Here is a 17508-nt window from a genome sequence, read left to right on the forward strand (position 1 = left end):
AACAGTCCTTTAAGAGAACACTAGACCTTTTGGGGTTAGAATCGGACTGTCAATTTTATGACACATACGGCCTATAAGGAAAAAACCCTGAAAGAGCTTTTCCGAAATTGATATTAAAAATCAAAAACTGAAGACTAATACTCAAGAATTAGAGCATGTAAGTTTGGCAATACTTAGATGCGCTCTATTGATCTTTGACTAGTAAATGTTCATAAAATTTAAAGTTCCATAAGTGAGTTTAGAAGTCTTTTGTTTGAGTGAGGTTAGTCGCACATTTGACCTGAAAGCAGAAATGACGTCACGCACACAAATTTTAACTGCAAAGCAGCATAAGCCACTAAATTCTTTGAAAAAGTCAATTCCAAGAAGTCAGGGTAAGACAAAACAAAAATCTGTTAGACGAAGTAAAAAAAACATAGCAGGACATGTCCTGAAATACAATTCAAAGAGCAAAAAGAAAAACTTAGAAGTACTTTACCTGACCAGCAGATCAACTTAACAATGCAAGCCGAAACACAAACGAAAACATCTCAAAACATTGAGAAACTGATTCAAACAAACAAAACAAAAATATACTTATTGCTAAAACTCTTGAAGCTTTTAACCCTTAGGAAAAATTGGATCTCTTTAAATCTACTTATTTCGAAAATATGTTCACAACCAAATTTAGTTTTTGAAATCGGACTAGTATTACATCTGCGTGACCTGAAAATAATTCATTGGCACCTGAAACTCCAAAATGACAAACATTACAAAAAATGAAATTAATGGCTAATTTAAATGAATTGTTGATAAAAATCGGGATATTAATATCTTCAGAATAATTTCTGTGTCTCGAGAGGTTATACAGTAACCCAATTTCAAGTCCTAAAAATTCCTGGGCTCAAAGATCGATAGGCAATAGTTTAAAAAAATTTCAAATTTCGAAAAATAGAAATTCGTTCCATTAAAATGTTGAAAACCATTCCATTGCACCCTAGCAACTATTTAATAACACACTATAAAACCCTGGATGAGGCTACCTTGCTACTGAGGCAAAAAAAATAAAATGCAAATATGAAAAAACTTGAAAAAATTGCAAATTTTATCGCAAATTTTTAAAATTCGAAAGGTTAAATTGTTGAAAACAAATCTATTGAAACTAACAACCAATCAGTATATTTTTTATCATGCTCTATTACCAAACCTCAAAGGAGATTCCCGGCCCCAGTAGCTAAAAAAACTCAAAAAATATCAAAAATGTTCAAAAACTTGAAAAAATTGCAAAAAATAGTATCATTTTGCGTGTATGTGTTTGTAGTACCAAAACATATAGCTCATAAAATGGTCATAACAAGTAATTTTGTCTTGCAAAAGGCCTTCATCAACAGTTGAAAACTTCAACCTAAGACTAATCAAACAAAAAAACTCAAAAAAACACAAAAAAACATGAAAAATTGCACCATTTTGAGCCCAAAAACTCCTAAAAATGACCTATCAACCTTAAATTAAGGCTATCGCAGCAGCTGCACCACTCTCAGCACTCACAAGACGACTGAAACCCACTTTGGGCCTCTAGTGAAACTTAATGCCCGCTGGGCTTTACCTGTTTATCTCGTTTTAAAAGATCAAAGTCATTGAAAAATGTGTTAACACATTTAAAAAAAACACAGCGCCCCAATACAATTCAAATTCTTTGAATTGTAAAAAACCGCGATGTCCCCAATAATAGCCGCTATCGCTTCGCGGCTATTAAAAAGTCAGTTAGTGCATGTATTCAGAAAAAAAACCTGTTTTAGCATTACATTTCGGTCCAAAAACTTGAGCACGTATTTAACTTAGATGTAGCGTAACGTACATTTTTGATGCATGCTATTTATTCCCGGATTGTTTTTTGGTCACGTGTTATCTTTCTCACTCTCAAAATGAGACTTTTGTGTGCTTAAATTGGAGTTGTTTATGTCTACTGTGGATAATTTGTTAGAACTGAAACTTCTTGATTACATTTACATAATTACGTTTTAATTATAACAAATAAGGCTAACACACTTTAATTAACATTAAAGTGCACAACTGTATTTTGTAAATCCATAATGACACGCATTCACAAGAGAAAGTACTGTAGTAACAACAACTATTCATTAAAGAAACGGCAATATTTGTCAGAAAGCAAATTATACCTTTGAAAAGCAACAGCGGATCCGAAGCATGCTCTAAATCTCAACTTTAGTCCTTTAGTTAGGGTGCTCAACACTCAGGAATTGTGCCCAACTTACCAGAGCAATTCTAAAACTATACACATAGTTAAAAAGATGCGAGAGTGCAGTGAATTGAAAAAAAAGAGGACACCATTAACTTGCCTTAAGATAGTTGTCTAAAAAATTAATGCGTGCTTTTCCGATTCATAGTAGACAACTAATGTTCAGATTTCAACTAATCAAAAGACAGGACTGGGAAAAATATTACTTTGACATGAAAGTGCTCGGATGAAACTTGATGAGAGAAACTACTATGTCATTACAAATATATGTGATTGACTTAGGACCATTACTAAAATTTCATCTTTTGCACAGAGTAGAGATTCGGTCACATATTTCTCTTGACAATGTGCTCGAATTGTTCTCAATAAAGAAATTGGTATCATCTAATGTTTCCATAAATTTGAAATCTTTGTTTTCAAAAAAGATAAGTTATTAAATCGAGGCGTAGGATGTTAGGCGAAACTTCGATAAGGCGAAAAGAATTATTGCCACAACTTGGCAAAAACTCTGAACTAAAGAATTCTGAAAATAAGGCAAGTGACAATTAAAACCCTTAAAAGAGGCACAGCCAAATCCACTTGATCACATAGTGTAGCCAAGTGACTACAATAATTATCCTATAACAATTATCTTAAAGAAAAATTGGTTAAAAAAACTGACAAAATTGATAAGAGTTTTCAAATTTTAGGCATTTTTAAAGTATTCTTTAATTCAAACTCCCAAAATTTTTGTGCGTGTCTTCCACCGCTAGTTGTAAATTATTTACATTAAAACAATTAATCAGTAATTTTAATCATTTACTATGGATTAGAATTTCAAAAGTCCTTCACGTGTTTTGATTGATATTCACCTAATTTCTACAGAACTTTACCTCAGGACCTTGCCTACAGGCTCAGAAAATTCAATTCTCCTAATCAATTTTTCGTCTAATATCCATCATCCATCAATGTTTTTCATAGAAAAGATGAACAGCTGATACATCTGTTCTACCCACTTAAGAAAATACACGAAATAACTGATCAATTGTTGCTTGCCGGAAAAAAATTGTATAAAGGTAATTCCCACCAAAACCTTACCCGCAGCAATGGAAAATTTTGGTTTTTCAGATGATGTCTTACAATTTGTACCAGGTACGGTGGTTCGCTGACTTACTGTGGAATCAAAAAGTGAAGAAAAAAACAGGCAAACCTCTGGGCAATGACTGAGTGAACTAAATACATAAGAGAATACAGGGAATTAGAAGAATTAAATTATTAACTGGACAACAAGTTTTGCCAAAATGAGATGATAAAAACTCAATCCTGTCATCACTGTATAAATTTTCAGAAGCTGGCTCTCAGCAGTTGATACTGTTTAACATGTCTGAAGTTAGTTAATCAAAAACGAAAAAGCTCGTGAAAATATAGGTAGTTGATAATATTTTAAAGTTTCTATGCAGTCAAAAAATGGCTTTCAAAATATGGTTATGGATATTTTAACCAACTTTAACAAACGAACCATTTGAACAGTTAATGTATTTCATGCAGTATGCTAAATTAAGAGTGGTAACCTTTCTTTTTTTCTGAAACAGCATCTCAGGGATGTCAACTGAGTTTGTGCAGAGGAATTTCGCTAAAAATCAAGTTTTTCGCTATTTTTTTCAGCTTGTCAATGAAACACTTTAAAAAACTGAACATAACCGACTACAGCAAAGCAGTTTTTCCTCGAAAGACAGGGCCTGGCGTGGTTTTGGTTGTAGCTACTTTAAAATTTGGCATGCAAGCCCGACTAGATGAGAGAGAGAACGGTAAAAAGAAATTCGAGGTTCAAGAAAAATGTTTAGCAAATTAATCCTGGGTGACCTCAAAAAAATTGAGATGGATATAAAATGTTTGTATATCTGACTTGGTGACGCGGAATTGTATCACAATTTTGGTTAAACTAAGATGTGTCAAAGAAAACATAGCCGGCAGATTGCCGGAATAATTGCGAAATAGACTTGCGTGCTGCAAAATACAGATGGAGAAAGAAACAGAAATGAGTTCATAGATGTTATCGCCGCCGCCTATATAACTTAAAAGTTTAATTCAAAGGAGGTTGTTTTTGGGTGCAAAAAATATTTCTCTGCCGGGGATCGAACGACCGATCTCCTGATTACCAGCCAGTCAACTTAACCACTCGGCTGTCGGACCATACCATCGCTCTCTTTACAATCAACTTTGCTTTAGCAACAGACAACTTCTGAATAACCGCAATTAATGTCAAGCAGAAAGCGAGAAATTAAGCGCGAAAAAAATTTAAGCAGTGACGAGACAGAATGTTCTAGATCAAATGTAAAACAAAAATGGAGCGTCAAACGACGAAACAAAAAAAAACATAGCAGGACAAGTCCTGACGTACAATTCAACGAATTTTCATTGACTAAAAAAACTAAACCTAAAACGTACTATGAGTGGATTGGGAAACCTATTTCTAAAAAAAAACAGATCACAAAAATTAAAAAAAAAACAAAATCAATGTCAAAATGCTGCATGTGAACAAAAAACCACAAACGAGAATTGGAAATTTGGTTCAAACAAAAAACTGGGCATGGAATGAACTATGAATGGATTGGAAAAACGCTTTAGAAAAAAAACCGATCCAAAAAAATCGAAAAAACAGTAAAAATCAGAGTGAAATGGCCGCAGCATGTGATCAAAAACCACTAGCGAGAAAGCGAATTTTTGTTCAAACACCGTTTTCTCACTCTACTTTAAAATTAGAGCGAAAAAATTTCACGCCGCAAAACCGCTCGCTTTTTCGCTCCTTTTCCTGTTTCGGCGTGACCAAAATCACCACTCCAATCTCACTTCAAAAATCATGAAAATGTGTCAACAGATCTTTAAAAAAAGACAGCACCCCAATACAATTCAAATGCTTTGAATTGTAATAAAAAATTAAGAGCACCGCAATATAGTTACGCTCAGCTTACAGCTTTGAAGCTATAAAAAGATCAAAAGTAGCGATTAATACCTGCTAATTCTCCAATAAATTGAGATGCTCGCTTTAGTTGAAACTTCATCCAAAATTGTTAAGAATAACCTCCTTAAACAGACCTCAAGAAGCAGGTGCTCATCGGGTACTTACAGTTACTGCAGACTAGCCGCCTGTCCGGCTCTCCCTATTTAATATGATTACATTAAAACGCCATCGAAGCGTGTGATGACACTTAAAAAACACTTTTCGGTTTACCGGCACTCGATTCAACTAATACTCACTAGGAGCGTGAGCCAGAGTGACAAAATTTTGTCAACGTTGTCCACGCTTGTCCAAAAACAGGCATCGTGAAAAACTGTGTCGGACATAACCAAACTTGAAGCAAATTGAACACGCAACAATCAAATTCGTGACAATTTTGGGTGAAAAATCTGATCATTATCAAACCAAAGTTGGATCGCAGGTCATTTAGTTCTCAATATGTCTGACTGAAGTTAATGTTGGTCTGGAAAACTCAACTTCAGACTTAAAGCATGATCAGAAAAGAGCCTAACCTCGTCCCTTTCAACCCAGAGTGTCTGTTTCACCATAAGAGTGGGTCGTCTGCAAATCCCACTCTTTTTCCTGTTGTTCCTGGCAAGCGATCCGGGTGACGTTGCCATGGTAGATCCCCGTCCGCTGCTATCCCAGTCTGATGAATACCTGTCTGCGGGCGAGTTCTCCCGGGTGGACGATCGGCTGCCAGTTGAGAAAGAGTCTGATTCTCGAACTGTGCCCCCTCGCTCTTGTGCGAAGTCGTCGTCTACGGTTGCTGCCGGCTTTTTAAACCGCTCTGAAGAAACGGTACAGTTCACATGATCACACTTGAAGCACCATTGATGAAATACCGAAGCATTCCAAATATTTGGAATTCAGAATAGTTGAAAGCAGTATTTACAATATTTTGAGTCGGAACATGCTTAATATTGTTTCAGAGATTGACCTCAAATTGATTATCTAAAATCTTAACATCAAATGTTTTCTGACGCGAACAGTATTAACAAAAACCTAAGAAATTAAGAAATTGTCGCATGTGCACAAAATACATCTTCAATTTTTTTCTGTATCTCGAGTTTATTTTCAGATACTGACCGAATTTTGTTACGCTTCAAAAAGAGAGCAGGAAATATGAATCTCCTACAACTATATAAACTTGCTGCTCCTGGCTCTGTTCATGAAAATCTTAATATGTCATCAGTAAGAGTACAATATGACGGTTATGAGCAACAATTTAAAAAACAAAACCAACAAATGACACGACAATCTCATCTAAGGTTGTGACACATCAGCAAAAAACTTATTTTTTTATTAGTATTTATGTTCACATCAACCCCTACAATCATTTTCGACAAAAAATGTCATCTTGTCAAGAAAAGAGGAATGCACTCATATTCTCTTAAGTGTTTTTCTTTCTACGTGAAATCAAATACTGCTTGCTAGCTGATGTGTTCAGATATGTGTTGGTCATCTGCTTTGCATCATGATTTCTGACCCATCTCATCCTCAAAATTGCACAATTTTTAACAAAATAGATCACGGAATGCAAACTTTTCAATCATTTAAAATTTTTAATTCCCAAGCATTCAACTTCGATTTCATTCACCCAGTGCATTCACCCAAGCACAATTTACAGTCAGAAAAACAATTTAAAAGCTAGAGAACTGTAAGAAAAACTATGACAAACATTCCTCAGTAGCAAAAAATATGGAATGCAAAGTCGTTGATTAAATCTAGGGAGAATAGGTCGCTTGAAAAAAAATTCTATCCGGATCATTGATGATTTCAAAGACGTATGCATTAAACGATGAAGACTCAAGAAAAAAGATGAACAAAATTAAAAAATATATAGACACCGAAAATAAGTTTTGACTTTCACGTACACCAAAGGATGGAAGATATATTTCAAATTTGAGGATAACTTTAAATATATTTCAAATTTGAGGATAAATTTAAAACTTAAAATTTCAGATATTTCCATGAGGAAGCAAACTTGAAAATATTCTATGAAAAACGAACTTTAGAATTAGAAATGAGCTTTCACCAGTGGTCAAATAACTCATTCAGTATTTGCTCCTTTTTTATGAATTCTTCAAGCACTCTGTCTCAATTGGAATCTAGAAACTTAACAACTCTCATTGGAAAAAAACAGATGTTCAAATTTTCTCAATAAAAAATCGGGTAATAAAAAAGAGAAACATGAGTAAAAAAAAACATACAGTTTTTTTGCGTTTGATAATCGTATTCGAATACTTTTTTCTTCGTAAAACAATGTTGTTTGAATTGTCAAACATTCTGAAAGCACAAATAATCAGAGTTTTATGCTTAAGGTATGCACATACACTATAGTACCAAAACACTACCTAAAGCACCATTTGTGCGCTTTATGCGTTACTTTTGCTCAAAACGTTTGATTGTCGCAAAGGCGTAAAGAAAGTCGAAAGTTTTAAGTTTTAAACGCGATTTCATTCTCACTTTTCCGCTTACACAGAAAACAAGGTTAAGCTGCTTTGTTAATTCACTGTTTGCCATGTTGTTGCGTTTGGAAACGTCCAACTTTCATAGTCAGAAGACAAGAGTCACTTAGCCTAAAATCAAGATAGCAGTATCAAGACAGTATACAACATGCATACAAGCTACAACAAAAGTGTAACAGGCTCAGAGCGTCACAAGTTAAGGAATTGTTTGAGTTGTTTGGTGGAATTAAACGAGATTTCTTGGCAACATTTTTTTTACAAGCAATCACTCATCTCGTGGGGTACAAAACACCAGATGAGCGACACCGTTTGTTAGGTATCAAACAAGCTAAAGGGCCTAGTTCGCCTTGAATCGTTGAAAAATTACGAGAAATTCATTTTCGAAAGCTTATTCTTTAACAAAATGATACTTCTGAGCATAAAGCAAAGATTGTCAACAAAAACTTCAAAGAAGAGGAGCGGGAGGTACTGGAATGGTTGGCAATTAGTTCAGATCTGAATGCTATTGAAAATTTCTGGGCAATTGTGAAGCAAGGTTTACGAAAACCGAGAGAAAGTTAGAAAAAAATGGAAGAAAAATGTTCAAAACTTTGACTCAGACGTCCTTTTTAATTTGTCTGAAAACTTGTCATAAAATGTCTGCCACATATTATAAAATCTAAGAGCGTAATTTTCAGTTATTCGAAAACTGATTTAAACTCAAATTGTTTAATTATTTGGTGTTCGTGTAGCTTTTTACAAGTTTTGTTGTAAGTAGCTTTTTGGTACCATAGTGTATTTGAAGAACAAGGAGTGGAACAATAAATTGTAAAACTAAACTTTTTTTCTAGTAAAAAAAATTCTCGGCCTGCTTTTTTTAAAATCTCCTCTTTAAAAAGATATGACACAAGTAAAGACCCAAACAATATTCAACAAAAAAGCAGCACAACGTTCAAGTCAAAATCTTTTCCCGAGAAGCAAGAGCAAAAAGAAACACTTTATAGCCATCAATAAGAAAATTAGAGCATTCTAACAATAGCTTAGCGCAAAAAATTGAATTCCCCTTAAGGAAGTAAAGGCAATCCTCCTAATTTGCATCGACGGTTTAACTTAACCAATTTTCACATCATTGTTTTCCTAAAGAATGAAGCACTTGTTGCCGACACATTTTAATAATTTTTTAAATGAAATGAAAAGAAATAGCTACAAAAAGCCGTTTAAGTCCTAAAAATCTAGTTTCTATGGTTTAAAATTTGAAGACTACAAGATTTTAATTTGATTAAAATTATATTGCTTCACATGATTCAAACGACAAAAACATTTTGTAGAAAAGCTACTATAAATTGAAGAAATAAAAAATTTTGATTTTTTAATCTTGTGGAAGTTAAAAAAACCGCAAAAAGACAAATATTTATTGAAGTGGAACTTCTTCCAGTTTAAAATCGTAAATACAAAATTACCAAATTAGAGATAAACAGCCCAATCAAATTACATAAAAACTTTGGAACAAAGATAAATATTTTTAAAAGCAAGACGGAAAAGTCAGCAGCCTATTGTAGAAAAAAGCATGTTCATATTTAAACTGTTTGTAACTTTTTTGTGAAAAAATAACAAAATTTAGCTAGAATTTCCATTAGAAGGCTGCAACTTTCCCGAAACAAATTAAATGATGTCTAAAGTTTTGTTATTTTGACAAAATTATATGATTCCGGGCACTTTTTGCATTTGATCGATCTATTTTTCCTCCAATTAAGCCAAAACATAAATTTTTAAGTTCGAAAAAATCAGTTAACTAGGTACAAATAGCTGAACTGATTTTTAAAAAAAACATCATGTCAATTACCTCGCAATTAAAGAAATCGACAAATCATCGGACAAACATGGGCCATTATAAATTGCACGAATTGCTCTTGCCCTAGAGTGCAAACATGCGGCCAATTTTTACGAAGTTTTTATTAGGATTGTGATAATAAACTTTCTGTTTTAAGTTAGCTGCTTAAATTCTCAAAAACATTTTTTTTTACACCTGACAGGCTTTCTACTGATAAAATTAACATCGTGAAACGGCAAATTCATTGATAGGTCGCTATTGACCGAACAAAACAAAAATATGTAATCGTCTATAACTTTCCTCCGTCCTAGGTAGGGGGCGCAACATTTCACAACTCCAAATATTCATTGCTTTTTCCAAAATTATTGTCAATATGGAATTTTATTAAGCATGGAACGCAGAGCAAACTTGAGTGAACTTTTCAACAAAGTTTCAAGCTTCTTGCGGTTTTTTTTAACCAAACAGTGCAAAAAAAATTTTGAAATGACTCGAAAAGCCCTCGCTGTCGTCAAGCTATGTTTTCATTTAACTGGCGCCTTCTAGAACGACTAATAAGACTAAAAATGAAAATATAAATATATAGCATAAAAACCAATTGAACTAAACAAAAAAAACTTGAAAAATATTTCTATTTAACACAAATGCACCTAACAATAAATACATAAAATACTTCGAGCAATAGGCGTCGTTTGAATTCCGGTTGAATGCAATAACATAAAACAACATCCAAAAATTGCTACAATGTTCCAAAAGCTCGCAAAATAGACGAATTCTTTATAATATACCGTAAAACTAGAATTATAATTTTAAAAAAACACACACCTGAGCATACATAAAGGTTTTTATAGCCTATTCGAACCATTAAATAGAAATTACAAAAAAAAATCACAACGAACACGGGAATAGAATGTGTCACTCGCTTTTACTTGGAGCAAAAAACCGTCACTATTTGCTGGACCGCCAATTTTTTAAAAAACCAATACAAAATTTTCGATTTCCGCTTCAAAATTCACTCCAATAAAATTGATTAAATTGAGACAATTATTCAGAACTCTTTTCTGAGTCGTAAAAACAGGACCGCTATAATAGCCAGCTGCGAAGAAGAGAGTAGCCAAAATAGTTTCGAAAATATCAATCATTTGCTTCAAAGTTAGATCGTTCAAATGTTGAGATGGGAAATGCGACAATGATGTATTAATTCAAAACGATTTTTATAAAACTTGAAGCCAAACCACCAAGAAAATTGATAACTTGATTTCGGCCTATCTGATGTATAAACAATTGAGTCTCCACTGAAGGAGACTGACGAAATTACTTTCTGAATTTGTCTTACCGGAAATGCGTTAATCTTCCCGGACCCGTGTGTCTTAACAATTCAGTACTGATACTGAATCATAGAATTTCCATTATAATTTTTACTATGACCAGAGTGTTATGCTAGCTGATGTGTTCAGATATGTGTTGGTCATCTGCTTTGCATCATGATTTCTGACCCATCTCACCCTCAAAATTGCACAATTTTTAACAATATAGATCACGGAATGCAAACTTTTCAATCATTTGAAATTTTTAATATCCAAGCTTTCAACTTCGATTTCATGCAACCAGTGCATTCACCCAAGCACAATTTACAGTCAGAAAAACAATTTAAAAGCTAGAGAACTGTAAGAAAAACTATGACAAACTTTCCTCAGAAGCAAAAAATGTGGAATGCAAAGTCGTTGATTAAATCTAGGGAGAATAGGTCGCTTGAAAAAAAAATTCTATCCGGATCATTAATGATTTCAAAGACGTATGCACTAAACGATGAAGACTCAAGAAAAAAAGATGAACAAAATTAAAAAATATATAGACGCCGAAAATAAGTTTTGACTTTCACGTACACCAAAGGATGGAAGATATATTTCAAATTTGAGGATAACTTTAAATATATTTCAAATTTGAGGGTAAATTTAAAAAACTTAAAATTTCAGATATTTCCATGAGGAAGCAAACTTAAAAAAATATGCTTTGAAAAACGAACTTTAGAATTAGAAATAAGCTTTCACCAGTGGTCAAATAACTCATTCAGTATTTGCTCCTTTTTTATGAATTCTTCAAGCACTCTGTCTCAATTGGAATCTAGAAACTTAACAACTCTCATTGGAAAAAAACAGATGTTCAAATTTTCTCAATAAAAAATCGGGTAATAAAAAAGAGAAACATGAGTAAAAAAAAACATACAGTTTTTTTGCGTTTGATAATCGTATTCGAATACTTTTTTCTTCGTAAAACAATGTTGTTTGAATTGTCAAACATTCTGAAAGCACAATTAATCAGAGTTTTATGCTTAAGGTATGCACATACACTATAGTACCAAAACACTACCTAAAGCACCATTTGTGCGCTTTATGCGTTACTTTTGCTCAAAACGTTTGATTGTCGCAAAGGCGTAAAGAAAGTCGAAAGTTTTAAGTTTTAAACGCGATTTCATTCTCACTTTTCCGCTTACACAGAAAACAAGGTTAAGCTGCTTTGTTAATTCACTGTTTGCCATGTTGTTGCGTTTGGAAACGTCCAACTTTCATAGTCAGAAGACAAGAGTCACTTAGCCTAAAATCAAGATAGCAGTATCAAGACAGTATACAACATGCATACAAGCTACAACAAAAGTGTAACAGGCTCAGAGCGTCACAAGTTAAGGAATTGTTTGAGTTGTTTGGTGGAATTAAACGAGATTTCTTGGCAACATTTTTTTACAAGCAATCACTCATCTCGTGGGGTACAAAACACCAGATGAGCGGACCCTGTTTGTTAGGTATCAAACAAGCTAAAGGGCCTAGTTCGCCTTGAATCGTTGAAAAATTACGAGAATTTCATTTTCGAAAGCTTATTCTTTAAAAAATGATAATTCTGAGCATAAAGCAAAGATTGTCAACAAAGACTACTGGAATGGTTGGCAATTAGTTCAGATCTGAATGCTATTGAAAATTTCTGGGCAATTGTGAAGCAAGGCTTACGAAAACCGAGAGAAAATTAAAAAAAATTGAAGAAAAAATGTTCAAAACTTTGAGTCAGATTTCCTTTTTAATTTGTTTGAAAACTTCATAAAATGTCTGCCACATATTATAAAATCTAAGAGCGTAATTTTCAGTTATTCGAAATTGATTTGAACTCAAATTGTTTAAGTATTTGACGTTTGTGTAGCTTTTTACAAGTTTTATTGTTGTAAGTAACTTTTTGGTACCATTGTGTATTTGAAGAACAAGAAGTGGAACAATAAATTGTAAAACTAAACTTTTTTTCTAGTAAAAAAAATTCTTGGCCTGCTTTTTTTAAAATCCCCTCTTTAAAAAGATATGATACAAGTAAAGACCCCAACAATATTCAACAAAAAAGCAGCACAACGTTCAAGTCGAAATCTTTTCCCGAGAAGCAAGAGAAAAAAGAAACATTTTATAGCCATCAATAACAAATTTATAGCATTCTAACAATAGCTTAGCGCAAAAAATTGAATTCACCGTAAGGAAGTAAAGGAAATTCTCCTAATTTGCATCGACGGTTTAACTTAACCAGTTTTCACCTCATTGTTTTCCTAAAGAGTGAAGCACTTGTTGCCGACACATTTTACTAATTTTTTAAATGAAATGAAAAGAAATAGCTACAAAAAGCCGTTTAAGTCCTAAAAATCTAGTTTCTATGGTTTAAAATTTGAAGACTACAAGATTTTAATTTGATTAAAATTATATTGCTTCACATGATTCAAACGACAAAAACATTTTGTAGAAAAGCTACTATAAATTGAAGAAATAAAAAATTTTGATTTTTTAATACTGTGGAAGTTAAAAAAACCGCAAAAAGACAAATATTTATTGAAGTGGAACTTCTTCCAGTTTAAAATCGTAAATACAAAATTACCAAATTAGAGATAAACAGCCCAATCAAATTACATAAAAACTTTGGAACAAAGATAAATATTTTTAAAAGCAAGACGGAAAAGTCAGCAGCCTATTGTAGAAAAAAGCATGTTCATATTTAAACTGTTTGTAACTTTTTTTGTGAAAAAATAACGAAAATTTAGCTAGAATTTCCATTAGAAGGCTGCAACTTTCCCGAAACAAATTAAATGATGTCTAAATTTTTGTTATTTTGACAAAATTATATGATTCTGGGCACTTTTTGCATTTGATCGATCTATTTTTCCTCCAAATAAGTCAAAACATAAATTTTTAAGTTCGAAAAAATCAGTTAACTAGGTACAAATAGCCGAACTGATTTTTTAAAAAAACATCATGTCAATTAGCTCGCAATTAAAGAAATCGACAAATCACCGGACAAACATGGGCCAATATAAGTTGCACGAATTGCTTTTGCCCTAGAGTGCAAACATGTGGCCAATTTTTACGCAGTTTTTATTAGGATTGTGATAATAAACTTTCTGTTTTAAGTTAGCTGCTTAAATTCTCAAAAACATTTTTTTTTACACCTGACAGGCTTTCTACTGATAAAATTAACATCGTGAAACGGCAAATTCATTGATAGGTCGCTATTGACCGAACAAAGCAAAAATATGTAATCGTCTATAACTTTCCTCCGTCCTATGTAGGGGGCGCAACATTTCACAACTCCAAATATTCATTGCTTTTTCCAAAATTATTGTCAATATGGAATTTTACTAAGCATGGAACGCAGAGCAAACTTGAGTGAACTTTTCAACAAAGTTTCAAGCTTCTTGCGGTTTTTTTTAACCAAACCGTGCAAAAAAAATTTGGAAATGACTCGAAAAGCCCTCGCTGTCGTCAAGCTATGTTTTCATTTAACTGGCGCCTTCTAGAACGACTAATAAGACTAAAAATGAAAATATAAATATATAGCATAAAAACCAATTGAACTAAACAAAAAAAAACTTGAAAAATTTTTCTATTTAACACAAATGCACCTAACAATAAATACATAAAATACTTCGAGCAATAGGCGTCGTTTGAATTCCGGTTGAATGCAATAACATAAAACAACATCCAAAAATTGCTACAATGTTCCAAAAGTTCGCAAAATAGACGAATTCTTTATAATATACCGTAAAACTAGAATTATAATTTTTAAAAAACACACATCTGAGCATACTTAAAGGTTTTTATAGCCTATTCGAACCATTAAATAGAAATTACAAAAAAAAATTCACAAAGAACACGGGAATAGAATGTGTCACTCGCTTGCACTTGGAGCAAAAAACCGTCACTATTTGCTGGACCGCCAATTTTTTAAAAAACCAATACAAAATTTTCGATTTCCGCTTCAAAATTCACTACAATAAAATTGATTAAATTGAGACATTTATTCAGAACTCTTTTCTGAGTCGTAAAAATAGGATCGCTATAATAGCCTGCTGCGAAGAAGAGAGTGGCCAACATAGTTTCGAAACGATCAATCATCTGCTTCAAAATTAGATCGTTCAAATATTGAGATGGGAAATGCGATAATGATGTATTAATTCAAAACGATTTTTATAAAACTTGAAGCCAAACCACCAAGAATATGGATAACTTGATTTCGGCCTATCTGATGTATAAACAATTGAGTCTCCACTGAAGGAGACTGACGAAATTACTTTCTGAATTAATCTTACCGGAAATGCGTTTATCTTGAAGCTTGATTTTCTCAAGAAATTTTTTCTCGAAAATAAGGTGTAGAGTGGCTCGTTATAATGTCACAAGGGAAATTTGCTGTCTGTAAAGGTTCAGAAAACAACAATTTGATTTGAAGTTTAAAAAAATGATTTAAAAAATTTACTAAAAATTAGGGCAGAATGGCAAAAAGGAATCGACTGAGCTCAAATTAACCACTTAAACAAAAAATAACTCTTCAATTGAAGCACTGTATTCTAAAAATTTTAAATTAAAAATATATAACACTTGACTCGGCAATACATATACAAACTTAGGCTTATATAGCAACCCCACCTCCCCTCTTGCCATGAGCACTAACCTTGTCTAAGAGACCTGCGACCGTTGCCTCCACTTGAGTTCCGTTCCGTTGTTATCGTTGCCAAACTCTGCTGGGTTGTCAAAACTGTAGGACTAACAGGGGTGGGGTTATTGGTGTTTTCTGTTCCCTGGAACATTGGGATTGAATTGTCGGTCAGAATTGTGTTTTTCCTCTCCTCCGACATCTTTTCCAGACCCTCATATCCCTCTGGCATCGCTGGGTCGTCTGTACTGGAGGTGGTCTTGCCCGAAGGCGGTCGTCCGTTTTCGTAAATGATTCCATCTGAATAATACATCAATTGGAAAACTATTCGCCGGGTACCGAAGCCGCTTAAACTTGAAAGTTTATGAAGCCAAGCCATCTTTAAACCAGTGATTAACTTTTCCAGCACTTAACATTCTCGCAAGAATCATTTCAAATCATTCGTTTCGGGTAACTGCAACAAATTTCTTCCACATCATTAAATTATGTAATTCCCTCGCAATCATTTTTATTTATTCAAACATTCATGCCCACTTTGAACGGAAGTAAATATTTTCATGTGCGACAAAAACCTGATTTACAGTTGCGATAGTTGTTTGGTTTTTCCGTAACTTTAATCCTATTCTCTCGCAGATTTGGTTTCAATCAGCATCTCCAAAGAATAATGATATTTGAGTGTCTGTAAATATCATCTGCATCGCAATGTAAGGACAACAACACATACAATCAATCAAAACCGATCACTGATGTCTTCCGGCTACGTAACGTAAATTTGGCCTGTTAATTTGGTAACCAACAGCATGGTGAAACAATACGATAAAAGGTAAATGCTACATTTTGGTTCAAATCAAAAAACACTCCTGAATGAATATAGTTGTTAACAATTTTTAACTTGTTTAATGCGGATAAATTATGCAACTGTTCGGTGATAGAGTTAATTAATTTTCTATTCTTTTTGAGCTCCTTTGGGACAGAAAGTGACAAAACCCTCTCTTTTAACTCAAATAAATATCATATAGGAGTCGTTTCATAAGATCTTATAAGATCCTAGAATGTTCGCTTGAGAAATATATATGATTTGCTTATATAATGAGCGCTTTTTTCTTTTTTTTTCTCAAACAGATGAACAGCTGAGTATTTTTTACGAATTTTTTCAGAAACGAAGAAATTAGATTATAGCCAAAAGGTTAACGAAACTTGAAACCGACAAAATAATATCTACAAATAATCCAAGCATTCAATAAAGCTTTTAAATATAAAATTAAACTAGGCTGCTCGTTAATGTGCGTTTGCACATGATGTCCCGAACCGAGTTCATCTACACTTTTGACTTAATTGTCAACCAAATGAAGAAATAATAAAAATAGATGTTTGAGTTTTAAAAACGTTTAAAAACCTAACTACTTATTGAATTAAATAATTCAATGCCTCATTAAAGCACTGACGAGATCTGTCATTGAAAAACAACGAGAAAAAAATCAAACAATAAAAGAAGCAAGAACAGAAATTTCACGGCAAAAACTAAGTATCTAAATTTGAACGCACCTACTAACAACGCCAAAATGCAATCATACAAAATCGTAACTGGACCAATTTACTTTGTCCATACTATGAAGCAGATGGCAATTTTCCTCAATGAGACTAGTTAACAAAGTCGACAAAAGGAAAAAATAAGGCGAAATTGAGAAGTCAATCAACTTTTTTTTAACGAAATTATTTCTAAAGTCTTAAAAAATCATTAGATTTTAACAAAATAATACTTAAAAATTTTATTAAACATTCATTATGAAACCAAAAAGATCTGTCGTTGGTTAGATTAAGCCATAGGAACGGACTACAGAAGCAGAAAAACTCAAAACAATTAAACAATTTGCGAAAACACAAACTACTGAAGCCATTAAAATCATTAGCTATTATCTGAATAATTTGTATTCTTCTTCCTTTTTCATTCATTATAAGGCAGCTAAAATTATACTGAAAGATTAAACAGGTGCATTTGGGCCACAATTGAAAATCATTGGGATCTGTTATTATGTGAATGTGC

The 17508-nt window shown here is 33.1% G+C and overlaps 1 protein-coding gene across 4 annotated transcripts in view; it reads right to left on the reverse strand.

The window, feature by feature from the left end:
• LOC142358700 (uncharacterized) overlaps nt 1-17508 on the reverse strand; it is a 95505-nt gene that overhangs the window by 15953 nt on the left and 62044 nt on the right. For all 4 annotated transcript variants that reach the window (XM_075410222.1, XM_075410224.1, XM_075410226.1 and 1 more), the window contains exons 8-9: nt 15483-15764; nt 5750-6027 (exon numbers count right to left, since the gene is read on the reverse strand). In XM_075410222.1, the coding sequence (XP_075266337.1) occupies nt 5750-6027; nt 15483-15764 (560 nt within the window). The remainder of the gene's footprint in view (nt 1-5749; nt 6028-15482; nt 15765-17508) is intronic.

This window comes from Convolutriloba macropyga, chromosome 2, assembly GCF_964194025.1.
Source record: "Convolutriloba macropyga chromosome 2, txConMacr16.3, whole genome shotgun sequence".
Taxonomy (NCBI): Eukaryota; Metazoa; Xenacoelomorpha; order Acoela; family Convolutidae; genus Convolutriloba; species Convolutriloba macropyga.